The sequence below is a fragment of the Dama dama genome, chromosome X, assembly GCF_033118175.1.
Source record: "Dama dama isolate Ldn47 chromosome X, ASM3311817v1, whole genome shotgun sequence".
Taxonomy (NCBI): Eukaryota; Metazoa; Chordata; class Mammalia; order Artiodactyla; family Cervidae; genus Dama; species Dama dama.
In genome coordinates this window covers 122,623,230-122,650,591 of record NC_083714.1, presented here as the reverse complement: position 1 = coordinate 122,650,591, position 27,362 = coordinate 122,623,230, and the positions used below count along the sequence as shown (strand labels likewise).

Sequence of the window (27,362 nt, the reverse complement as noted above, 5' to 3'; positions counted from 1 at the left end):
TATGTTGCCAAGAAAGTGAAACATTTAAAAAATCTTCTTAATTAGGGAAAGAGTTGAATTATTTCTCTTAATTAATTACAAGATGACCTGGGTTTAAAATGTAAAAATTTTTTATTGATATGGGAGAACATCTGTTTTTAGACGTCTAACAAGCATTAATCAGCTTGACATCATCACTAAAGCACCATATATAAATATGGAATGAAAAGTTATTTACATTAGCAGAAAGGGAATAAAAATCATCAACATTAGCAGAACATTAAATTATCTTTTAAATCATGATAAAATTTCAGTTATGTGCATGAGAATTTAAAATTAGATTTACCTTTTTCTGTATTCTTCATGTTTATAATAAATTTTTTCAAATATTTTTCTTCCGTAATAACCATTCCTTATATTGGTATTAGTGCTTTACACATTACAAAAGGCTTCTGTATACATAAATCTGTACAGAATTAGCAGATGCTTATCTTTCTGCTTCTCAGGAATGTTTGGTGGAAGAGTCTGAGTATTCCCCAGAAGAACTGTAATTTAATTTTTTTTTAATTCTGTTTTAGGAAAAGTTCTATTTTTTTTCTTTATCCTGAGCTTTTATTTTTTTTTTGTTTGTTTGTTTTTGGCTGCATTATGATGGTCTGGAAAAGGAAAGAAAATAGCATTGCAGCTGAATGTTTTCATTGATATTTTTTTTCCCTTCTGTTTCCTTTTGATACCAGTACAGAATGAAAAAGCTTGGTCTTTGAAAAAACAGGATATATAACATATCTCTAAGCTAAAGGATACAGTAAATGTCCAAATTCCTAGACTTCCAAAATAGGTATGATTGCCATCTTTAGGATCTCTCTTGGTAACATATGCTGAGATTTGAGAAAAATTGGAATGACTTGTCTTGGCAAACAGTTAGCAGTAGTGTTCATTTGCTAATTTTGAAATTGACCCAGTTATATTTGTTGCATTTTACCTATGAAGCAATATTTAGGAATCATATGGAATTTCTAGCTCAATAATGATTTAATCATCATCATTGCTTTAACTCCTAAATTGCATGTATATTATTATTGACATATTTGATTTTTGTCCCATTTTAGGTATGCCGTAAATACTGCCAACTCATGAATTCCAAAGATGCAAGCTCTTTACCTATGAAGAGAATCCAGTGATTCTGTCTCTTAATGTGATGACACTATTCATAGACTGATTTTATTTATAAGCCACTTGCTGCATGATCCTCCAAGTAGACCTGTGGCTTGAAATAAAGAAAATGCAGCAGAAAGAATGCTATAGAAACATTTGGCGTGTTTTTTAACAGCACTAGTTCAGATTGGACCAGCCACCTTTGGGGCTGACCCCATCCTTTGCGATCATTTCCTGCCTCATTCCCTGTAAGATCTAGGAAGAATTCAGATCCTGTCCATTGGAATCTTTTATCACTTATATTCAAACTCTTATGGGCCAGGATTTGATTCCTGCACTACACATGCTTCATTAAGGGGCTATTAACTAACCGGCTAAAAATCTGTGATTTTTTTGTTTGCTTCTTTTTAACAGACTCCCCTACCCAAAGTCCTCTTTGCTGCTTATTAGGGAGACCACAACATCTTCACTAAATGTTTAAATGGAAGCCTCTACTAAATTCTTAAAATAGAAATTTAATACCCTCATTCCTTAGGCATTTTTCTAAAAAGTATTTGCCAAAACTGAGAATTCTTCATGTATTTTACATGGTCTCACTAATTATACTGAATTGCTATCTGGATCTTATAGGGAAGGACACTTTCCTTTTTTTTTCCCATTCATCTCTCCTTTTTATATTTTTTACGTTGTGTATAACATACATGCCTCTATATTTTGTATAATGAGGGTAGCCCATTTATAAATTAAGAGTACATGTTCTCACTAATTACACTGAATTTCTGTCAGGATCTTATAGGGAAGAACACTTCCTTTTCATCTCTCCTTTTTATATTTCTTACTTTGTATGTGTAACATACATGCATTTATATTTTATATACTGAGGATAGCCCATTTATAAATTAAGAACACATTGTATTCAGTGGATTCTAATGAGGCTGGTCTTAAGCGGACCACTATGTGTATAAATATTTTGGTGAAAACAGCTGTATACATTTTTGGGCAACGGTTATGCATATTATTTACCAGGAGAAGCTTTCTTGAAGAGCCAACATTTAAAATTTAAGTATATGTTCTATGTGAATAAAAGAAAATGTACTTTATTGTGACTATAATTTCATATACCATACTTTTATATGCTAAAAAAAAAAAAAACCTGTGGAATAGTATAGCAAATACTGTTTTCAAATACAAGCACTGAGTCCATATAAAGTTTGCTTTTCCTTTGACATACATTTAGATCTATTTAGGATCCTTTTGAGGGGCTATCAAAAAAAGTTTACAAACTTAAGTAGAAAAAAAAAGCCAAGAATCTCTTTCCAAGTATGTTATAAATTGCTGATAAGCAATTAAAATTTCTATTTGAGATGACAAGTAGTTATCTCTGCTTATGGACATATTATTAATACAACAGAAAAATGGTTTAATTGATAGAAAAAGCTTCCAGTAAACCCAAGAATTTCCTTTTCGCTGCACCCACAACCAAGAAATTCTCAAAAAATTTAATGTGAGGCATTATAACAACTTACCTAATCTAGCTTCTCAATGTCAACTTTAAAATAATCTTAAGATTAATTTTTTACTACAAACAGGAAAATACTGCCTCCTAATTATTTTCTTCAATGATGAAAATGGGAAAATATTTATATATTAATATATTTATATATATTAATATAAAAGGTTTTGTTTTGTTTGGAATGAATGGTAGCTTGCATTTTCAGTTCTGATTATGCTGTTTGTTGAATTATTGAATTAAATTATTGAATCTGCTGGGTTTTATTGGTGCAGCTGCCACTTTAGTGACAAAAGTGTTACAGAAAGGTACTATGAAATTATTACTTTGTGGCAAGGACACTTTTAAACATTGTTTGTTTCTACAAAGGTAGTTTGAGTTAATGTAAATAATTGTGGAAATCATTGTTCCAATAATTTTAAGATTACATTAATTTTCTATAAATTGTGATATTTATAAATGTTTGAAATGATACACGTTGATATTTAATGATAAATTTACTTAAAATAAATTGACCCTCATTCTTACTTGCATTTCTCATTTACAGACTAGAACTTAGATCAAAGTTAATTGAGAAGGATGGTTCAGGAAACGTTCAGCTCAGCTGTTAGCCCTTGATCAGGTACACACTGAAGAATGAATCAACAGCTAAAGAAGTAGTTTCTGGGATGATGAGCGCCTTACTTGTTCTGTCAAAAAAGACTACATTGTCCCATCTCAGCATCCAGAAAATGCCCTGATGAGGTCAGCAGCTGTTCTCAATAGGGTCTTGCAGTCATGGCTGACCATGACTTACTGGTTCGCTCTATGCTTCAGTTCCTCTCTACCTGGGTGAGTTGGTGGAGTCAAGTACGCCATTATTCTCTGAACTCAGTCGCCAACACCTCAATCTTTTGTTCTCCAGGTAATCAGTAACATAAATAATGCATTTTTGCTTCTGTAATAATATCTTAGAATTTTTTAGTGTGTTTCTTTTTAAATGCCTAAGTCTCAGTTCTTTGGCTTATAGGTATTTTGTATCCTGTGAGAATGAAGAATGATTGCAATTTAGGAGGAACCATGAAACAAAAGATGTCATAGCACAGAAACTATAACAGCATTGGTAGTCAAGTAGGTAGTTTTTACCTCATAGTATCTAATCATAAAGAGAAGTGCAAGATTTACTATTTTTATAGCTTTAATAAGGTATAATTGATATATAGAAAACTGTACATATTTAATGTATATACTTTGATGAGCTTGGACTTAATGCACACACGCATTATCCCATCACCAAAATCAAGGTTATAAAACTACCAATCATCTCCAAAAATTTCCTTGTGTCCCTTTGCTTTCTGTGTTTGTATGTTTAAGAATGCTTAAGATGAAATCTACCCTCTTAAATTTTTAAATGCACAATAGCGTATTGTTAACTATGGCACTAAGCTGTACAGAAATCTCTAGGACTTAACCATCTTGTGTAACTAACTTCACACCCATTGAATAATTCCCCATTTCCCCCCTCACCCCACTCCCTGCTAACCACCAATCTCCTTTCTATGTTTGACTTTTTAAGATTCCACACATAAAGTAAGATTACACAATATTTCCTTTTGTGTCCAGTTTATTTCACTTAGCATAAGGTGTTACAGGTCCACTGATGTTGCAGACAGTAGAATTTCCTTCTTTTTAAGGCTGATCAAGATTCCATTGTATGTATATACCACATTTTCTTTATCCATTCATCTGTCAGTGGACATTTGGATTGTATCTATGTCTTGACTGTTGTGAATAATGCTGCAGTGAGCCTGGGAGTGTAGATATCCTGATTTTGATTCTCTGCGACATATACATAAAAGTAGATTTGCTGGATAATATGGTAGTTCTATTTTTAATTTTTTGAGGAATCTTCCTACTGTTTTCCATAGTGGCTGCACCATTTTACATTCCCACCAACACTGTAAAAGTGTTCCAAGAATTAGTTTTTAACTAGAACTTTGTAATAGCTTGTTAACTGTACTTTTTAAATAAGGAAGTTTACTTGATCTGTTCTTGCAACCTAACAGTTCATCAAGTCACATAATAGGCATTACTGGAAAACTGAGTGAGTTTCAAAACCAACTTGATTGCTACTTGATCTATACTTTATAGGTACATATCTTAGCTCTGATCTTACGTTAAAAGATAAAATGTGTTAAGTATCACAGACAAAGAACTCTCACCAGTGTTTCTAAAGATTTCCCTGTCATCAGATTTAGTGAAAATGACCTATTAACTTAAATTGGAGACTATAAAGATAAATATTCTGAGGAGCAGAAGATAGGGTAAAAACAAGTTGCTCATGTTAGTCGGCTTTACCCCAATATGAAATAAGGTTTTTTACAAAGTTTTTAAAAACTAGTTGCTCAATTAATTTTAATTAATTTTTGGCCATGCCACATTGCAGTGCAGGATGTTAGTTCTCTAAGCAGGGATTGAAATCTTGCCCCTTGCAGCAGAAACTCAGGGCCTTAACCACTGTACCACCAGGGAAGCCCCTGCAAATTTAAATTTTTGAGCTTAAATTCAGAGGCCACTGTACACGAATGTTCATGACAGCATTATTCATAATAGCGCAAGAGAAAACAACTGTCTTATCAATTGATGAATGGTAAATGAAAGGTGGGATATCCATACAATGGAATATTATTCACATGTAAAAGTGATAAGGTACCACACACATACTACAACATAAATGAATCTTGAAAACAACGCAGTGTGAAAAAAGTCATACAAAAAGTCACATAGTGTATGATTCAGATTGCATGAAATGTCCAGAACAGACAAATCCACAGGAACAGAAGGTGGATTAGTGGCTGCCAGAGTCTGGGGGGGTGGGGTGCGGGGAGGGGAAAAGGGACATGATTGCTAATGGACAGGTTTTCTTTTGGGGTGATGATTGCACAACTTTGTGACTATACTAAAAACTGAAGCATACACTTTAAAGGAGTGCATTTATGGCATATGAATTCTACCTCAATGAAAATGTAATTTGCATTTATGGAAAATAAATAAATTTGACCAGTCCCTGACAGCATGTGAGCTTATAGTCCCTGAAATGAACCCTTTGAAGGAAATAAATTTTATTTGCTCCAAGAAAATATGGAGGTTAATAAATGTACCTCCTTTTTATTTCACTTTCATTAACTCTTTTTCAAGTATCTAATACTGGAAATAAGAAAAATCTTTTATTTTTATTTTTTTCCCAATTATTTTTACTATTTGCAGGCTAATTACTTTACAAGAAAAATCTTTTAGTCACTAATACATAAAAGATTATGAAGAAATAGAAGATCTGGGCTCCCATTCAGCTTCCCAGGGATTTTCATGGTTTGTCCAATAGAATATACTGATCAAAAGGATATAGCTAACTCGTTTTCCCCAAAGACTTGGTATATGAGGAGGCAGTCTTCTGAACATATTAAGTAAAACATATTGCAATAATTACCAGTAACTTGACTTGTAGTTAAGAAACTGTGCTGTCTTAATTTTCTTGAAGTTTAATCTCATCTTCTTTCTCCTCAAGCTCATTTTAAACCTTCAGCCTTTTATTAATTTACCACCACGTCTCTTTCTTTACTACAGTGTTTATAGGAGAAAACAATGTCTGTTTGCCATCTACTTCTTCCAATAATTGTAGATTTAATTCAAATGATATTGAATATTTGCAAGTTCATTCTCTACATCACTGGTTTCTCAACAGCCAATTTGATCAAAAAATTAAATGGACAAGAATGAGCATTCTTGTCCATTTAATTTTTTGATCAAATTGTTTGTTGGAAATGAATAATAATGTTCTTAGAAAAATTGGAAAATAGGTTAGAAAGAAGAGTAGAAAATCATCCAGACTCGTAAATAATACCTGTGGTTATTTTAATTTTTTCCCTAAACTTTAAGGTGGTATTTTCACAAATCTTGGATATTCATAAATGTTGTGTAAAAATTTTAACCTGCCAAACAACACAATGTATCATGTATGTGAACACATACAGTTGAATTAGAAGTATGAAACCTGGACAGGGATGATAGATAACCAAGTTTTGGATGGTGGTTACCTCTGGAAGGCAGAGCATGGGATCAGGCAAGAGACTTCACTGGAACCTGAAAAGTTGTGTTTCTTAAAAAATTAAAAGAGTTAAAGCAAATATAGCAAAATCTTAAGATTTGACTGAGTGATGGGAGTATGGATTTTTTTTTGACTATATCCTCTACTTTTCTGTATGCTTGAGCTATTTCATAGTAAAAAGATAAGGTGAAAAAAAAGACAATGTATCATCATCCTAATTATCTGTATCAAAGTCCATTAGTGTAATCTTGTTTATCCTGACACCTTTCCCAATTAAAAGGGCTGAAATCTTACTGATTTTCCGGCAGAATTATTTTAAGCACCTCATATAAAGCATCAATATTCAGAATAAATAATGTATATTAGAAATTATATCCTTAACCATCCATTTGTTGTGAATTCCATGACTCAGAAGAAATACTTATTTGTCTTATTTCCAGTATAGAACCTTCCAACAAATTTGAATTGTACTACTGTCAGTCCACCACATTCAGAATTATATATTAAGGCTAGAAAGTTTCTGGGCCAAAAAGTCTCCATTCTAGATATAGGTTTAATATCAAGGGAGAAAGAGCACTGCCATTATACTGGATTTCAAATTGGCCACAAGACCTGTTTTATTCTATTTCAGGTTCTAGTTCATTACAGTTGAAAGAAAGCACTGAATTATAAAATTGGATGAAATTGCTTTCCTTTCAAATGTGTTTAAAAGACCACAAAGACATGGGTAAAATAAAATGGTGCAGTGACAGTCGAAATGATTAACACCTTCTGTGGAGGGAAAATTGGGCTCGGAAACGGAACAGTTATCCCCACAATATTCAAAGAACTTTTAATGGCTGTCATATTTCATCTCGGGAGTTACGGTAATTTATTTATTCACTCTGAAATTACTTCTGTAAACATTTTTTTTAACCCACGTTCCTAGGTCAGAGCCTTGGGGGTGGGGGCAGACTCCTTTAGAGCTACTGAGGTTCCTGACACCACCATTCCATTCTTGGCACCCATTCCCTTCAAGCCTACACCTGCCTCCCTCGTTCCTCAGCTGGAATCAATCGCCCTCCCTTCCAGTCCATCCCCGCATGACATCAGTCAACCAATAAGCCATCGCTGGGTGCTCAGCCCAGCGCCAGCAGCACAAGGGCACCCAAGAGAAGAAGGCTTGACCTGCCTTCAAGGACCCTGTGGTCTGTCTGAAGGAATAAGTCATACACAGTAAGAACCAGGGAGGTGTTGCACTGAGGGAAGGTGCCAGAGAAGCAGAGAGGATGGGTTGCTGGGAGCTGTTCACCTGTGCTGGATTTCTTTTTCCCATTTGTGACTGGGTATTTCACTTCTCTTTACTCACTGGGAGGTAAGACTGGTATTTAGTCACTTTGTCTAATAGATTTTTAAAGGATTTGTGTCCCACAACTGGAAGAACTGGTGAAGGCACAAGTTGTTAACAAGGATTTCTTTCATCTGATCATAGTAGACAGGATTTCAAATGTAATGTGTTTTTTTTTTTTTCTTTAGTTGAGTTGTACTTTGGAAGTTGTAATGGAAATATTAAGTAATTATAACATGGAAGGATGCTGAGCCGTTTCTACTGAATTGTCTCAGATATATAATCACAGTGTGTACCATACAAGATTCCCCTATGTTTTCAAAGTCCATCACTTGAAGTCAAAAATTTTTTGTCAGCTTGCTAAATAAAGGTCATGTGGAATCTAAAGAAGCTGGCTTGTTAGAAACAAATATAACCGCTAGGTGGCGCTGTTTTCAACACTCAAGGCATTTCTGTCTTCTTAGGTAGCCTCCCTTTCCATCATTGTGTGCTGCAGAAGTGGCTGGTACACTTGTTTTGGGTAATCATAATTACATGATAGCATTGTAGTGATCATGTATGATCTCTACAATGATGTCCAGGATGCCTTCATGCTAGGATCATAAAAAACCAAAGGCTTCAGTGAAGCCATTACTCCACTTATACTTTCCTACTGTTTTGATATTTCTTAGGCTTTTCAGCTCATGAAAAAATTCAGATTTATAGATAATTTTCTTCATCATCTATAATTTAACATTTAGCAATTTAAAAGCTGAAATATCTCTGCTAATTACACATTATTACTCTCCTAAACTTATTCAGTCATAAAAATAGAATCATAAAAAAAATCATAAACAACTTTGGAATTGAGTCATCGAAATTAATTTTTATCTAAGAGAAGTAGTGATATTCTGCTTTGCATTGTACTGTCTTCATAGTTAGCCTATTTTCTGTAAAGAAGCTTTTTAAAATACCTCTGTTCATAGTTGACTCTTGGGATGACATAGTAGAATCAACCAATTCCGAGGAAAAATTGTGCACCCATTCTTTTCCCCAATACCAGCCAAATTATTTTCATTCTTCTTTATTTTATTGTTTCTGCCTCACTTATGTGGCTCTAGAACATTATAAAGAATCTGTTTATGAAAGTGAATAGTGAAAGTGAAGTCACTCAATCGTGTCCGACTCTTTGCGACCCCATGGACTGTAGCCTACCAGGCTCCTCTGTCCATGGGATTTTCCAGGCAAGAATACTGGGGTGGTTTGCCATTTCCTTCTCCAAGAATCTGTTTATAGCAATCCACAAATATGACCGATTCAAGACAAAATTGTGTTAATTGTACCTGATATTGATCACAACATTATTGTCTCAATACCAAGCAAGTATCTTAAAACTCCATTATCCTGGAGAAGGAAATGGCAGCCCAGTCCAGTATTCTTGCCTTGGAAATCCCATTAACAGCGAAGCCTGGTGGGGTCCATGGGATCGCAAAAGAGTCGGACACAACTTAGTGACTAAGACAAAAACTATGCTAAGTGAAACAAGTCAGAAAGAGAAAGACAGATACTGTATGAGTTCTCTTATATGTGGAACTAAAACATACAACAAACCTTGAGGAAATAAATATAATTGACAAACTTTTAGCCAGACTTATTAAGAAAAAAGAAGAATCAAATCAACAAAATCAGAAATGAAAAAGGAGAGATTACAACAGACTATGAAGAAATATGAAGGATTATAAGGGACTATTATGAGCAACTATATGGGAATAAAATGGATACCCTGAAAGAAATGGACAGATTCTTAGATAAGTTCAATCTTCCAAGACTGAACCAGGAAGACATAGAAATTATGAATAGCCCAGTTACAGGCACTGAAATCGAAACTGTGATCAAAAATCTCCCAAAAAACAAAAGCTCAGGACCAGATGGCTTTGCAGATGAATTCTATCAAACATTTAGAGAAGAATTAACGCTTATCCTTCTAAAACTCTTTCAAAAAATTGCAGAGGAAGGAACACTTCCAAACACTGTGAGGCCACCATCACCCTGATACCAAAACCAGACAAAGACAACACAAAAAAAGAAAACTACAGGCCAATATCACTGATGAACATAGATGCAAAAATCATCAACAAAATTTTAGCAAACAGAATTCAGCAACACATCAAAAAGCTCGTACACCATGAGCAAATTGGGTTTATTCCAGGGATGCAAGGATTCTTCAATATATGCAAATCAATCAATGTGATACACTGTATTAACAAATTGAAAGATCAAAACCATATGATCATTTCAATAGATGCAGAAAAAGCCTTTGACAAAATTCAGCACATATTTATGATTAAAACACTTCAAAAAATGGGCACAGAAGGAACCTACCTCAACACAGTAAAGGTCATATATGATAAGCCTACAGCAAACATTGTCAATGGTGAAAAAACTGAAAGCATTCCCCCTAAGATCAGGAACAAGACAAGGGTGTCCATTCTCACCACTATTATTCAACATAGTTTTGGAATTCCTAGCAATGGCAATCAGAAGAAAAAGAAATAAAAGGAATCCAGATCAGAAAAGAAGAAGTAAAGCTCTTACTGTTTGTAGATGACATGATAATATATATAGAAAACCTTAAAGATACTATCAGAAAATTACTAGAAGTAATCAGTGAATTTAGCAAAATCACAGGATACAAAATCAAGACACAGAAATCACTTGCATTCCTATATACTAACAATTAAAAATCAGAGAAATCAAGAAATCAGTTCCATTCACCATTGTGACAAAAAGAATAAAATATCTAGGAATAAACCTACCCAAGGAGACAAAAGAACTATATACAGAAAATTATAAGACACTGATGAAAGAAATCAAAGACAGCATAAACAGATGGAGAGATATTCCATGTTCCTGGGTAGGAAGAATCAATATTGTGAAAATGACTATACTACCAAATGCAATCTACAGATTCAATGTGATACCTATCAAATTACTAATGACATTTTTCACAGAACTAAAACAAAAAATTTCACAATTCATATGGAAACACAAAAGACCCAAAATATCCAACACAGTCTTGAGAAAGAATGGAACTGGAGGAATCAACCTTCCTGACTTCAGTTTATACTACAAAGCTACAGTCATCAAGACAGTATGGTACTGGCACAAAAACAGAAATATAGACCAATGGAACAAGATTGAAAGCCCAGAAATAAACCCATGCACCTATGGGTACCTTATATTTGACAAAGGAGGCAAGAATATACAATGAGGCAAAGATAGCCTCTTCAATAAACGGTGTTGGGAAGACTGGACAGCTACATGTAAAAGGCTGAAATTAGAACACTTACTAACACAATACACAAAGATAAACTCAAAATGGATTAAAGACTTAAATGTAAGACCAGGAACTATAAAAGTCTTAGAGGATAACATAGGCAGAACACTCAATGACATAAATCAAAGCAAGATCCTCTTATATCCCACCTCCTGGAGTAAAGGAAATAAAAGTAAACAAGTGGGACCCGATTACACTTAAAAGCTTTTGCATAGCAAAGGAAACCATAAGCAAGGTGAAAAGACAACCCTCAGAATGGGAGAAAATAATAGCAAATGAAACAACTGACAAAGGATTATTTTCAAAATATACAAGCAGCTCATACAACTCAATACCAGAAAAAGAAACAACCCACTCAAAAAGTGGAAAAAGACCTAAACAGACATTTCTCCAAAGAAGACATACAGGTGGCTAACAAACACATGAAAAGATGCTCAACATCACTCATTATTAGAGAAATGCAAATCAAAACTACAATGAGATATCAACTTACACCAGTCAGAATGGCCCTCATCAAAAAGTCTACAAACAATAAATGCTGGAGAGGGTGTGGAGAAAAGGGAATGCTCTTGCACTGTTGGTGGGAATGCAAATTGATACAGCCATTATGGAAGATGGTATGGAGATGCCTTAAAAAACTAGAATAGAACTACCATATGACCCAGCAATCCCACTCTTAGGCATATGTTCTGAGGAAACCAAAATTGAAAGAGACACATGTATCCCATTGTTCATTGCAGCACTATTTACAATAGCTAGAACATGGAAGCAACCTAGATGTCCATCGACAGATGAATGGATAAAGAAGTTGTGGTACATATACACAATGGAATATTACTCAGCCATAAAAAGGAATGCATTTGAGTCAGTTCTAATGAGGTGGATGAACCTAGAGCCTATTATACAGAGTGAAGTAAGTCAGAAAGAGAACGATAAATATTGTATACTAATGCATATATATATATGGAATCTAGAAAGCTGGTACTGATGAATTTTTTTCAGGGAAGCAATGGAGAAATAGATACAGAGAACAGACTTATGGACATGGGGAGAGGGGAGCAGAGGGTGAGATGTATGGAGAGAGTAACATGGAAACTTCCATTAACATATGTGAAATAGATAGTCAATGGGAATTTGCAGTATGACTCAGGGAACTCAAATAGGGGCTCTGCGTCAACCCAGAGGTGTGGGATTGGGAGGGAGGTTCAAGAGGGAGGAGACATATGTATACCTATGGCTGATTCATGTTGATGTATGGTAGAAAACAACAAAATTCTGTAAAGCAATTATCCTTCAATTAAAAAATAAAATATACAACAAACTGATGATTATAAGAAAAAGAAGCAGACTTATGGATATAGGCAGCAAACTAGTGGTTATCCACGGGGAGGGGGGAGAGAGACATATAGGGGTGGGGGAGTGGGAGGTACAAAATGTTGGATGTAAGAGAGTCTACAAGGATGTATTGTACAGCATGGGGAATATAGCCAGTATTTTGTAAACGCTGTAAGTGGAGTATAACCTTTAAGATTTTTATTAAAAATTATAATAAATTTTTTAAATGGAAAAAACCTCCATTATAATTTTCATTAGCTTTGTACATATTGAGTTTTATAAAATTTCTAAGAAAATGTTTTTTATTACTGTGGTCCATCAGCTGCTGCTGCTAAGTCGCTTCAGTTGTGTCTGACTCTGTGCAACCCCATAGATGGCAGCCCACCAGGCTCCTCTGTCCACGGGATTCTCCAGACAAGAATACTGGAGTGGGTTGCCATTTCCTTCTCCAGTAGTCCATCAGCACTTTGATCATATATCCACTATAGCACTTTAGCATCCAAATCTAATAAAATACAACTCATCTGGAAATTGATGAATAATTTATAGAATAATTTGTAAACACTTTCCACATACAATTACATGAGATATGATACTTTGAAAAAAAATCATAATAGACTCATATGGATGTTAATAAGCTACAAATAGGATTAAATTCCTTTAATCATAGAATAGTTGTTGATCCAACTGTTTTTACAATTTATTCCTTGGGTATCTTTTTAATAAATTTCATTTTAAATGGAACTCTTTTTCTTTAAAATAAAACATTTTTCAGAAGAAGTTTCCTTGAATGTACTAATCTAAAAAGAATCATAAACAACTTTAGAACTGAGTCATCCAAATTAATTTTTGTCCAAGAGAAGTAATGATATTCTGCTTTGCAATGTAGTATAAGTAAGAAATTTAGTTGTAGATGCATAGATGCTAAAAAAACTACTGAAGTAGGAAAACATAGTGAAAGATTCTTCACTCCCAAAAATATTTTGAGCTTTGCTGTGGAAAGACATTAAGAAGAATTTTATCCAAAACGTGTGACTAGGATGTTAACTTGAAACAAAGTGAATGGCCTTAGAGTTAGACTATTCCTTTCTCTACACTCAGCTTTCTAGGTTAAAGAATGAGTTTTGTTTCTTTATTTTATTGAAGTATAGTTGATTTACAGTGTGTTAATTTCTGCTGTACAGCAAAGTGATTCAGTTATACATATATATCCTTTTTCATATGTTTTTCATTATGATTTATCACAGGATATTGAATATAGTTCTCTGGCCATACAGTACAGCTTCATTTTTTTATCCATCCTATATATACTAGTTTGCATCTGCTAATCCCAAACTCCCAATCCTTCCCTCCCCAACCCAACGTTGGCAAACACAAGTCTGTTTTCTGTGTCCGTGTGTCTGTTTCTGTTTCATAAATATGTTCATTTGTCTTGTGTTTTAGATTGCACATACAAGTGATATCTATGGTATTTGTCTCTCCCTTTCTGACTTACTTCGCATAGTATGATAATCTCTAGGTCCAATGGTTTTTATTTTTAAAGTTGCTTTTTGTGGAGCTACTTTTAGGCCACTTAGGGAAGGGATTAGCAGAAGTAAGGTAGAGTTTTTTTTATTATGTTTTACTGATCAATTGGCTTTAGTCTATCCAAATGGACTTGGCCATTCTAATCATGTATGCTTAAAGATTTTCTAGAATCAAAAGGAAAAAAATTAAAAATCCAATTCTGCCACAAATATGTGGTTCCTAAAGTAGAATATCCTTAGCTTATTAACAAATTTTGCATAAATATCTTCTCAAAATAATTAACACAATTAAGTTACTGATGTTTTTAGCATCAAAATTTCAGTTTAGGGTAGTTGCAGTTTTTAATAACTGGTGAGCTGGATGTGTCAGTTATCTATTGCTGCATAGGAGACTGCCTCAGATCTTTGTGGTTTAAAACAACAATTGTATTGATCACAGTTCTGTGGACCATCCGTTTGGCCTGGGCTCATTGAGGGCAGTTTTGTTGATCTTGCTTGGATCAGTTATGGGCCTCCAGTCAGATGACAAGTTGGCTGGGAGCTGGCTGGCCCCAGGTGACCCCACTCACATATCTAACAGTTAGCTAAGGCTGTCAACCAGAGCACCTAAGTTGCTCGCTGTTCTCATGGTGGCTGGGTTCCAACTGAGCAGAAGTGCAAATTCTAGGGCCCCTTGAGGCTTTGGCTTGGAAATCCTACAGTGTCACTTCTGCTGCTTTCTGTTTGTCAAAGCAAATCATATGCCCAGCCTGAAGTCAGAGAAAGGGAAAATAGTTCCTGTCTCTTGACAGAAAGAGCTGCAAATAATTGGTGGCCATATTTATCACACTAGGTGATTTGGATCAACCTTCTCATTGGAAATATTGAAATAATACCTTAAAACTATGGAAGACCTAATATATATATATATATATATATATATATATATATATATATATATATATATATATATATATATATATATATATATCCCAGGTTATTTAATGTGGGGATGGTAGCCTGTAGTCCATGATATAAGCTTTCAGAGCACTGAAGATGAATAAGCTTTACACCTGGGATCCAGATGTCCAGGACCAGGACACAGTCATGATAAAAGGGAGTCTCTTGTGATTCTACAGCATTATGAAGGGACCCAAGAAGACTGCCCTTATTCCCTATCCCAGGGAACTAGAGAGAAGGCTGCCTTGGCTCTGAGCACAGCTAGAGTAGAAGAGAGAAGGAAAAGAGCCCCTGAGAAGTTGGCACATGACTGTCTCATGCAAATTTGTACCCCCAGAACTCCTAGCTTCAATGAGCTGGGTCCCTCAAGCCCTGAACTTAGTTGATGAAATCTGGACAGGAAATGCCTGCAAGGTGTCTGGCCTAATCAAACCACAAAGCCTCTCAACCTGAGGCTATTGGAAGCCACCAGAAATAATTTTCCTAAGGCACCTACCAGCCTGGAGTTCATGAAACCACTGAAAGATAAGACATGATGAAAAATAAACTGCTGAGGGGCTTCTCTGGTGGCTCAGTGGTAAAGAATCTGCCTACCAATGCAGGATACATGGGTTTGATCCCTGGTCCAGGAAGATCCCACATGCCACAGAACAGCTAAGCCCATATGCCACAGCTATTGAGCCTGAGCTCTAGAGTCCATGAGTCACAATGACTAGAGCCCATGGGCCCTAGAGTCCATGCTCCACAACAAGAGAGGCCACCACAATGAGAAGTCTGAGAAGCATAACTAGAGAGTAGCCCCTGTTCGCTGCAACTAGAGAAGAGCCCATGCAGCAGCGAAGACCCAGCCCAGCCAAAAGTAAATAAATAAAATAATTTTTGTTTTAATTTTAAAAGAGAAAGAAATGGCCAGCCCTGAGTACCACCACGTGCTCAGTCATGGGCCAGTGGCCACCCCAAAAAGCCTAAGTGCAGTTCAGACACTAAGAAGGACCCCAGAGGACCCAACAGCAGGAGGCTATCAGCTAACCTCCCTCTTCACAGGTGGCCAGAGCCCCTTCCATGCCTATCACAGACATTGTAAGAAGTGAGGACACCAGTCAGAGAAGAGACAAATATTTGCATCATATATATATATAACCAAGCACTTGTGTCCAGAATTGAAAGAAACATCTGTAAATCAATAAGAAGAAAGGAGACAACCCAATTTAGAAAAATGGTTAGAGGAGTGCAAGAAGCTCCTCATCACGGAGGAAATCCCAAAGGCTATACTATCATTTTTTAGAGAAGTATATGTGTGTGTGTGTGTTAAGTTGCTTCAGTCATGTCCGACTCTTTGTGACCCCATGGACTGTAGCGTGACAGGCTCCTTTGTCCATGGGATTCTCCAGGCAAGAACACTGGAGTGGGTTGCCATGCCCTCCTCCAGGGGACCTTCCCAACTAAGAGATTGAACCCAAGTCTTTTATGTCTCCTGCATTGACAGGCATGTTCTTTACCACTAGTGCCACCTGGGAAGCCCAGGAAGGTATCTATAGGTAGTTAAGTTATTAAAATAAGGGAGTGACTAATGTGGAAGCCAGAATAGTGGATACCTCTGAAAGTCTGTGGAGGGTGTTGTGGTTGGGCCGTGTCTTAGTCCATTCAGGTTGTGATAACAAAAATATGATAGACTAGTGGCTTAAACAACAAACATTTATTTTTCACAGTTCTGGAGACTGGGAAGTCCAAGAGCAAGGCACCAGCAGATTCGATATCGGGAGAGGGCCTGCTTCCTGGTTCATAGACAACCATCTTCACACTCTGTCCTCACAAGGTAGATGGGACAAGGGAGCTCTTTGGGGTCTCTCTTATAAGGACACTGATCCCATTTATGAGGGCTTCACCCTCATGACATAATCATGTCCAAAGGCCCAACTCTCAACAGCATCACATTGGTAATGAGGCTTCAACAATATGAATTCTGGGGGGACACAAACATTCACTGTATAGCAGGCCATTCTATCTCATGAGTGGAGTGGTGGGTACAAGGTGTTCACCTTATAATAATGTATACTTTATATAATTGCATATTTATATTTTTATGTGCTTTTCTGTATGTAAATTCTATCTCACAGTAAGAAAGCCAAAAATTTAAAACATAGCTAAGACCATAGAAGAAAATATTTTAAATGAGAAATAAGCAACATGAATAAAATCTTGGGCCTATCCAACACTTTTAACTCTGATATTTTTCCTCCATAATATTTATTACCTTCTGACACATCATATATTTTATTAAATGACTTTGCTTGTTTGTTTCTCTTACCATTCTCTAGAAGGTATGCTCCATGAAGACAGAGTTTTTTTCAAATTTTCTGATTAAGTCTGTTTCTTAATTCTTATTACCTAGGAGTGTGTAGCATGCGGTAGATGCTGAATATATGTGTGTAGAATAAATGAATGAATCACATTCTAAGAATTTACCTTTAGCTGCAAAAGACTGTTCTGGTGGTTTGGGAATGGCCATTTTTGAATGCTGCTTTATGAATGATGCACCTTCTGGTGGCTTGGGTAATAATTTTTCATCATGTATATGGTGCCTGGTCACTGGAGTGTTCAGTTTCCCAGAATCTGGTCTGAAGGAGGGCTCGGTTGCCATTTTATCTCCTAGGAGTTACCTCCAGAGTCACTTTTCTTCTTCCAAATTCTCCTTAAAGGTTGAGGTTAAGTGAGGAAAGTTTAACAGAAATGATCAGAAGTCAGAAAGCAATTCTGGACATAGTTCCTGCATATTATAGTCCTGCTATTATAAACTCATGACACTGATTTTCTCCTACTGTGGCCATTGTGATGTCAGTAGAGAATGCCATTGAGATTTTTAAGAAAGGTCTACACTGAACAATTTATGGTGCTTTTCTAGTGTGTGAAGAGGACCATACTTTTCCTAGTATGGGGTAGGAGACTTGCCCTTTTTTAAATTTATTTTTAAATATTTATTTTTATTTATTTTATTTGGCTGCACCAGGTCTTAATTGCAGCATGCAGGATCTTTGATCTTTGTTGCAGCATGTGAGATCTTTAGCTGTGGCATGTGGGTTCAAGTTCCCTGACCAGGGGTTGAACCCAGGCCCCCTGCGTGAGGAGTGTGAGGTCTTGCCCACTGGACCACCAGGGAAGTCCCTTCCCTTTTACTGTATATACATTTACATTGTTTGACTTTTTAAAAGGTTGTATAAGAATTGCAGCTTGTATAGATAACAAATAGAAAGCAAATCTCAACTTATAAGAAGAATCTTGAGGGAGAACAAAATGCATTTCTAAAACATCAGAGGAAAACTAGGGAACAAGGATGACATGGTTAAGCTTTTGGGCTCTCTTCCTAGGTTTGACATACAATAATTCGTTGTGTGCTGTCTGTCTAGCTGTTTAATTTGTTTGCGTTGTTCCCTCATCTAGAAAATAATAATGGTCTTCACCTCTTAAGAGTTGTGAGGGCTAAACAAATTGCTTAGAATAGGAGTGTCATAGAGTAACTGCTCAATAAATGTTAACTATTATTATCTTTTAGTAGATAGGAAAAATAGTCATGATAAGATGTGTGTGTGTGTATGTGCTCAGTTGTGTCTGACTCTTTTGTGAGTCCATGGATGACAGCCTGCCAGGCTTGTTTGTCCATGGGATTTTCCAGGCAAGGATACTGGAGTGGGTTGCCATTTCCTACTCCAGGGGATCTTCCCAACCCAGGGATCGGACCTAGGTCTCCTGCATTGCAGGCAGATTCTTTACTGTCTGAGCCACCAGGGAAGCCCTTGCATGTCCTTAAAAAGAAGGAACCAGAATTTGAATTTAAGTCTGTCTTGTGTGTGCTTTACTTTGCCAACAAAGGTCCGTCTAGTCAAGACTATGGTTTTTCCAGTGGTCATGTATGGATGTGAGAGTTGAACTGTGAAGAAAGCTGAACGCCGAAGAATTGATGCTTTTGGACTGTGGTGTTGGAGAAGACTCTTGAGAGTCCCTTGGACTGCAAGGAGATCCAACCAGTCCATCCTGAAGGAGATCAGTCCTGGGTGTTCATTGGAAGGACTGATGCTGAAGCTGAAACTCCAATACTGTGGCCACCTCATGCGAAGAGCTGACTCATTGGAAAAGACCCTGATGCTGGGAGGGATTGGGGACAGGAGGAGAAGGGGACAGCAGAGGATGCGATGGCTGGATGGCATCACCGACTCGATGGGCATGAGTTTGAGTAAACTCCGGGAGTTGGTGATGGACAGGGAGGCCTGGCGTGCTGCGATTCATGGGGTTGCAAAGAGTCGGACACAACTGAGCGACTGAACTTCAGTTCACTGTGTGTGCTTTGAGTGCTCGGTTGCTCATTGTGTCAGACTCTTGCAAGTTCATTGGCTGTAGCCCACCAGGCTCCTCTGTCCATGGGAATTCCCAGGCAAGAATACTGGAGTGGGTTGCCATTTCCTCCTCCAGGGGATCATCCCCACCTAAGGATCAAACCCATGTCTCCTGTATCTCCTGCATTGGCAGGCAGGCTGTTTACCACTCAGCCACCTGGGAAGGCAAACTGCCCAAGAGGTTCAATATCCAGTGTTGATCCTCTGGTTTATAAAATGTTGCTCTTATAAGGTGATCAGTAGACAACAATAATAATAATATTAATTGAGATGTTATTGTATATCCACGTTAAGTGCATTATATGCTTTGTCATACATTATCACGTTGAATTCTCACCAATATCCTTAAAATTAGTTAATACTATTTAATTCTGACTAGATAATTTATTGAGTGTTTTTCTGCTTTTTTTTTTTCCTTTTAATGCTTGGAGGGCTTTATGCTTGACTGGGTGGGGTGCGAGGGACAAAGATAAATGCTTCTAAAGGCAGTGAGTTAGGAAATAAAGGGCCCAGAGCCCCAAGTCTCCACCAGAAGGAAGGTTCAGGTTCTTCTCCCTACAAAAACCCCAGGAGGGAATTTCAGAGGCCTCGTGGGTGGGCAGGTGTGGGGAGGGGCAGATGGAGTGGTGCTCAAGGAGGCTGATCCTAGGACTAGAATCTTCTCCAGAACAGACAAGCTCTCTGAATCCCTAGAGGGGGCTCAGGGATGTTGAGTGATTTGCCCAAAGTCTAAGAGCAAGACACAGGTCTGAGTATGTCAGACTCCAGAGCCAATGCTCTGAACCACACTACCAGAATTCTTAGCACTACTGAGTCTCTTCAGATCACAATTAACTGTTGTCCTTCCATATGCATTTCTGGGGCCCAAAGCTGGGTGATGTACCCATTCAGAAATGTTAGCAAGAAATGGTGGTGGAAAAAAAAAAAAGAAATGGTGGTGGGAGAGTAGAAAGACAGGTGCAATTGAGCCACATGCCCTAAAGTTCAGCTGGGTGAACTTTGATTCCATATTCTAGTCTTTGATGCAGGCTTGCTTCCTAGATATGGGGCTCATTTTCTTTTTTCTTTTAAACTTTTTATTTTGTATTGGACTATATCCAGTTAACAATGTTCTAACAGTTTGAGGTAAACAGCAAAAGGACTCAGCCATTCATAATCGTGTATTGATTCTCCCCCAAATTCCCCTCCCATCCAGGCTGGAAATGTGGTTCATTTTCATTCAACAAAGTTTCCATGATGAATATTTGCAGATATATGTATTTGTAAGCCTTTATTTTCTACTTCAGTAACCTCTGCCATTAATATTTATGATTAATCCATAAAGCATACGAAATTATTCCTAAGTAGGTGACCCTAAATTAGCAAACTCCCATCCCATCAACCACAGAAGATTTATTCATTCTAGAAGTAATTTATTTTTTCATCACTGATTCTCTGGGGAGGTTTCAGAGCTTCTTTTTCATCATCATTCCTTCTCAGATAACTGGCAAAATAGCCTGAGAAGCCTTTGAAAGTGCTGGATGTTTGATAAATGTCTAGCTAGAACTTTCATTTCAAGTTAAGGACAGAAGGTGATCCTTCCTCTGTGAATAATAATACCAGAAAAGGAAGGAATGTCTTGATATAGTTGTAATAAAAAGAGCCCTTGATATCTTAATGTAATGAACAGATTTCTTACCCACCTGTTCTGGAAATTGACAGGTGTAGAAATAATAAACTAAAATGTCTCTGTAAATTTCATAAATGTAGTAGATAAAAGAAAAGGCATCTTTTAAAAAATCTTTTTAAAAATTTGAATTTAAAAGTTAGAGGAACAAGCTACTGTGTCTTAAAACTTTTTTAAAGCCACATTTTAAACACAGGGGAGTCGGGTTAGGGGCAGAAGGAAGGAGAAAGAGGCAAATGAAAAAACCTCCAAGCAAACCAACCATCCTGGGAACTCAGTGTGGCCAGTAGATTTAAAAGATAAGTCATTACTGAAACATCCTGATTAGGTAACCCTGTGGATCCAGGACAATAAGATAGACATGCAGCTGACTCACAGGCGCTTAGATCAACAGACTCCCCAGCTGACTCACAGCGCTGTGAACACAATCACTGTTGATTGTATGCAACAGATTTTGTTTCATCAATTACATGCTAATAACTGACCAATACAATAGCTGTGTCTGTTGGGCTATTTTTTTTTTTTTACAATGGAAAGCTGACATAAGCAAATGTACAGTGATCCCAGAAACACTTTGGGTCAAATACAGGAGAATGGAGACCAAAAAAATTCAAGCTTTCCTCTTTAGAAGCCCAAAGCCAACCGGAAGTGATACTGCAGGGCCTGGAGAGCTTGCTAGGGAATCAGTGCTTTAGATGTATGGTGGACGATCCAGGAGGAGGGTCAGTGGAGGGAGGACGTTCAGTTACTCTCCCCTCTGATCTGGACTGCTGAGGACGCAACATCATGTTACTGCAGCCTGCACCAGGCTTTTAGGCTTGTCGCCTCTTCTCTGAGATCTGTTTTGTCTGTTAGGTGAGTTGTCCTTATAAACTGTTCATAAGTAGCTCTTCTAGTTTCAGGGGGGTTAACTGAAGTTCTCTTTGTTCAAGTTTTCTAGTTAAATCATCATATTCAGTACAAAAGGTCAAAGGGGGTAAACTTTGGTTTTTGCTACTTTTACTTTTTTGCGTCATTCCTTTAACAGTTGTTTCTCTAAACTGCCAAGTTAAAATTTCTGTCTCCTATACTTAAGATATTGAATAAGTGTTTTATTTAATTTCCTTTTAATAGTTGAGTTTGGTGGGAAGTTTGGGCCAGTTTTAGTTCCCAGTGTTCACAGAGCATGCACTCTCCTGGGTATAAAGTAAGTGCATTTGTTTAAGCCACACTTTTTGATTCATCCAAGCCCACTTTCCAGTATGCTTTCCTTGTGACTTAATCTCTGCTTATATGTTTGATACTTGTTAATAAGTTAAAAGAAGTTTTTGAAGTTTGTGGAGGGTGAAGGGCAGTGTGTGCCTGATTGAATTAAGTGCTCTAAATTCTCCTTTGGCTTTTTATTTCATAAAAGCTTTCTTAGAAAATATTTTATGTTCTTGAGGTAAAAAGTGTAACCCATTTCTTCCAATCCCATAGGTTACGCCTTGACCTAATGTTTTTATGCCTGGTCATTATGCTTACTGTTATTTCTTTTAGGGTGTGCAGTATATAGACTGTATTAACAAGGGTTGGTGAGGTTTATCAGGGTTTATTGATGATAGAACAGGCTCCTCTGGAGGGGTATGAAACACCGTCAAGTCCTTTGAGTTGAGCTATCGCCAGTAGTACTCTGGTAAATAATTCTGTTGTTAGAATCATTTGGTTTTAGGGCTAAACACAGTGGGATATCTAACCCCAGTTTGGGTCTTAGTTGTTGTGTAATCAGAAATGTTAAGGTCAATTTTGCAACTGATTTTCATTTTATTATTATTTTAATATTTTATTGTATTTATATTTTATATTTTATTTTATTATTTATTTTTATTTGGCTTATGGTTAGCATAGCTAGGACTTTATTTCGAGGTACTCTTTGACACGCTTTACAGTGGATTTCTATTAATTTGGGTAAATTGTCTGACTGCGGTGGCCGGTCTAAGTTTACCAACCCTGTTTCGTTAATGTAGCTTAAACTTTCGGTGACAAGCTTACTTTTTAGCACTGCCGTTTCCCGTGGGGTATGGTTAAGCAAGATGTTGTGAGCCGCTTTTTAGTGTGCTTGAGGCCTGCTCCTTTTGATCTTTTATGATTTAGAGGGCATTCTCCCTGGGCTGCAGGTACTTGTATATGTAATTTTACCTGAAATTCATAGAAAGGCTGGGGCCAAACCTATGTGCTTTCAGAGTTAGTAAACTCATCTAAGTAGTTTCCAGTGCCTTGATTTATTTTTTTTTTAATTTAAAAAAATTATTTATTCTCTTTTTGGTTGTGCTAGGTCTTCGTTGCTGCATGAACTTTACTTTAGTTGTGGGAAGCGGCGGCTACTCTAGTTGTGGTGCATGGTTTTCTCATTGCCGTGCCTTCTCTTGTTGCAGAGCACAGGCTCTAGGCACTTGGACTTCAATAGTTCTGGCTCGCCATCTGCAGAGCGGGGCCTGCTTGAGGGCTTAGTTGCTCCGTGGCATGTGGAATCTTCCCAGACCGGAGATCAAGCCCATGTCTCCTACATTGGCAGGCGGATTCTTATCCATTGGACCACCAGGGAAGTTCAGTGCCTTGCTTTAATTATTAAGCTACGTTAACAGGTTGAGTTGGGTTTTATACGTATAAGAATTATGTATTTAAGTGATATATTGGTATTTAGTATGGTAGTTTGGCTTGTGTTAAAATTAGTATTGAAATATTTTTTTTTCTTTTGGAGATTAATAAAATGTACTTTCACTTTGATTTTGTTGGCAGTAAATGGCAGATTGAGGGGGATGTCTGTCTTTATGAACTTTACATACCTAAGTAATGCATAGATATAGTTAGGAGGCTAGTTTGGGGTAATTACTAACTTTAGTCTCATGAAATAAAGGTAATGTTTGTTAGGTGATTTAGTTAAGTGTTGTATATTTTATATAGTTTGTCTTGTTTTGAGGGTACAGCAGGGCAACAATAGGTATATAAAGTATGAGATTTTGCAGGGAATAAGGGGTGTTTTACTAGGCAAACTATTTACTTGATACACTGTGTGTGTGACACTAGATGAAGAACACCAGATCAAACAGTAGTTGTACCTAGATAATGTTGACTGAAATAAAACTGCACAACATGGGAGCTGTGAGTTTGAGTTTTATTTGGGGACTTACGGGGACTATAGCTCAGGAGACAGCCTCTCAGATAGCTCTGGGGAACTATTCCAAAGAGGAGTATTTTGTGATTATGTTGGTTTTATGGAAGGGTTACGTGCTATCATGGCACATCTTGGTAGAAGGTAACTACTAGTCACAAGGAACAGACCTCTTAGTTAATGGTTTTAGTGCTTTCTAAGTATGGGAAGATGTAGGAAATTGGTTTCATAAAAATGTCTCCTGAAAACACGTATCTAAAGGCCTGTTCTGCCAGTTTTCCCAGCTCACAGAGTGCCTCATTCCAGATTTCTGCCCTGAACACCGTTCAGGGGGTGCTGAAAGTCAGTGACTGCAGTAGTTGATGACAATCCTTGTAGAGCTAGAAGGTGAGTGACATTCTTTAGTTGGCAGTCACAATGCATTGATTCTACATAAATGTAAGTAAATCCCTGAGATATTATAGTAGGAAATCCTCCCAGAAGTTTTCAAGTCATTCATAGTTAAAACAATGAAACTGGGAATTCCCTGGTGGTCGGGTCATTAAAACTTTGTGCTTCTAATGCAGGGGGTGTGGGTTCAATCCCTGACCAGGGAATTAAGATCCCACAATGCTGCTCGGTTTGGCCAAAAAGTACAAAATTAAAAAAAAAAAAAACTACAAAAAACCTGTGTGGCAGAGTGTTTCAGTGTTTTTCCCCTATTCGGTCACAGCTCCCTATATCCATGCCCCTGAGTGAGCCTCTTGTACAATGACTCTGGGCTTGACTGTGTGACTTGTATTGTCCAGTAAGGCGAAAGTAAATAAAGTGCAAGCAAAAAAGCTTGAAAAGTGATAGCCCTTTGGGAATCGCCTCTTGTTCTTCTTTGGAGCCCTGAGACCACTGTGGAAAGAATCCAGGCTTTCCCTCTGGAAGCTGAGATCAGGTGGAATCAATCACTAGGTCATCTCAGCTGAAGGCCCTTAGTCAGTTAAACTTCCAGCTGACTGCACTCACCAGCCTGAGCGCAGAGGCCCGCAGGAGGGGAACGACCCACATGAGCATAGCTCCAATTGCCAAACCTCAAAACTGTGAGTAAATAAATGATTGTTGTTTTAAGCTGTTACATTTTGGAAGTGGTTTATGTCACAGTAGAAACTAATGGATACATCTTGTGGGGTGACCTCGTGGAAGGCCTCCATAATTCTTACTCAAAAGGAAGTGTCTTGTTCCCAACAAGTTGATAATGTGATACTGTGATTTATAATAATGTGTATATTTGGTCTTCATCTCCATTTCTGGCACAGAGCTCCTGAAACCTTGGAATTGCATGCAATGAGAGTAGTATTAATAAAAAGGTGTCTTTTGTTATGTTAATAAGGTTATTTGGAAAGCACCTAAGCTTGGGGCGGGGCTGGTTGCAAGGGGAACCAACCATGTAATAAGAGGGTGGAACATTCAGTCCTACCCACTCCCCTGCAGATTGCTGGGGGAGAGGGCCACGGATGGTTGAGTTCTATCACCAATGGCCAATGTAATGAAGCCTCCAGAAAAACCCAAAGGGGTGGGGTTCAGAGTTTTTCCAGGCTGGTGAGCACTGAGGAGAGCGGCACACCTAGAGAAGGCATTGCAGCTCTGCAGCCCTTTCCACAAGTCCCACGCCGATCTCCTCTCTGGCTGTTCCCGAGTGGTGGCCTTCCCTCATATCACCATACTCCAGTAAGTCACGTGTTTCTCTGAGTTTTGTGAGCTGCTCGAATGAGTTAATCAGACCTGAGGGCAGGGGGTGGTGATATGATCTATAGCTGGTGGGTCAGAAGCACAGGTAACAACCCTGATTTGTGATTGATGTCTGAAGGGGGCCCATAACCTGTGGGATCTTATGCATCTCCAGGTAGAGGGCATCAGAATTGAGTTGCCTTAAGAGGGTGGGCTTCCCTGGTGGCTCAGAGGGTAAAGCCATCTACCTGTGATGCGGGAGACCAAGGTTCGATCCCTGGGTTGGGAAGATCCCCTGGAGAAGGAAATGGCAACCCACTCCAGTATTCTTGCCTAGAGAATCCCATGGACAGAGGAGCCTGGTGGGCTACAGTCCACAGGGTCACAAAGAGTCAGACATGACTGAGCAACTACACACTTAAGAGGATAGTGGTGAGGGAAAAAACATGGTTTAGATTTAAAAACACAGATTAGAATTGGGTGTAGATTAGAGGTAGAAAGCTTACTAAAGGTATTATTGAGCCATTGATCTTGGAGTCAGCTTTGATACCCCCTTCTCTCTAAGCTTGTGCACACCCATCACCAGAGTGTGTTGTTTTTACCTCCTATAAATCCGCAGTCCATCTTCTTTTTCTCCACTGACACTGGCACCACTGTAGTCAAGGCTCCCTCCTGGACAACAGGGATTTCTCCTCCTCATCTCCCTGCGCTCACACCAGTGTCTTCTCCAACATAACAGAGCAGTCACTTTAGAAACAAATCTGACCATGTCTCCCTGCCAGTTAAAATCCTTCCGTCACTCTCATTTATCTTAAGATAAAAGCCCATGTAGTTACTGTGATGGACAGCCCTTCACCGTGTTACCAAATGCGACTGTGTGTGCCCATGCCCAGCTGAAGCCAAACACATTGAATCATCAAAGTTTGGAGCACGGAAGGGTTTATTGCAGGGCCAAACAAGGAGAAAGGGCGCCTCAGGCTCAAAAAACCTGGAACACTCTGGTTTCGGGGAAGAGATGTTTTTAGGCAGTATTTGGGGTCAGGGCTGCAGGTGGTGTGATTTTGTCCTGACTGGTGGGTGATGAGTTAACAGGGAGGTACTCCAGGACTCTCGTGCTCAGCCTGAAGTTACCATCTTCCACCTGGGTTGCGGCCTTAGTGTAGAAGAGCTCCAAAGTGTTAAGTATCTTTCTTGAGAAGGAACCAGGACACTGCCCCATCTTTGCACTATATTTACTTTTTTTTGGGGGGGGGCAAGGCTTTATTGGGATTCACAGAGGGAGAACAAAGTAACACGTGGCTTGCTTACT

At 37.8% G+C, this 27,362-nt stretch overlaps 1 protein-coding gene across 4 annotated transcripts in view; it reads left to right on the top strand.

Moving 5' to 3' along the window:
• Window positions 1-7,021, top strand: part of GK (glycerol kinase) — a 79,351-nt gene extending 72,330 nt beyond the window's left edge. For 3 of the 4 annotated variants that reach the window (XM_061137090.1, XM_061137091.1, XM_061137092.1), the window contains one exon: window positions 1,089-3,116. In XM_061137090.1, coding sequence (XP_060993073.1) covers window positions 1,089-1,099 — 11 coding nt within the window. In that variant the 3' untranslated portion in view covers window positions 1,100-3,116. Of the gene's footprint in view, window positions 1-1,088 lie in introns of all 4 variants that reach the window. The other variant, XM_061137089.1, reaches the window with a different exon arrangement.
• The last annotated feature ends 20,341 nt before the right edge of the window (window positions 7,022-27,362 follow it).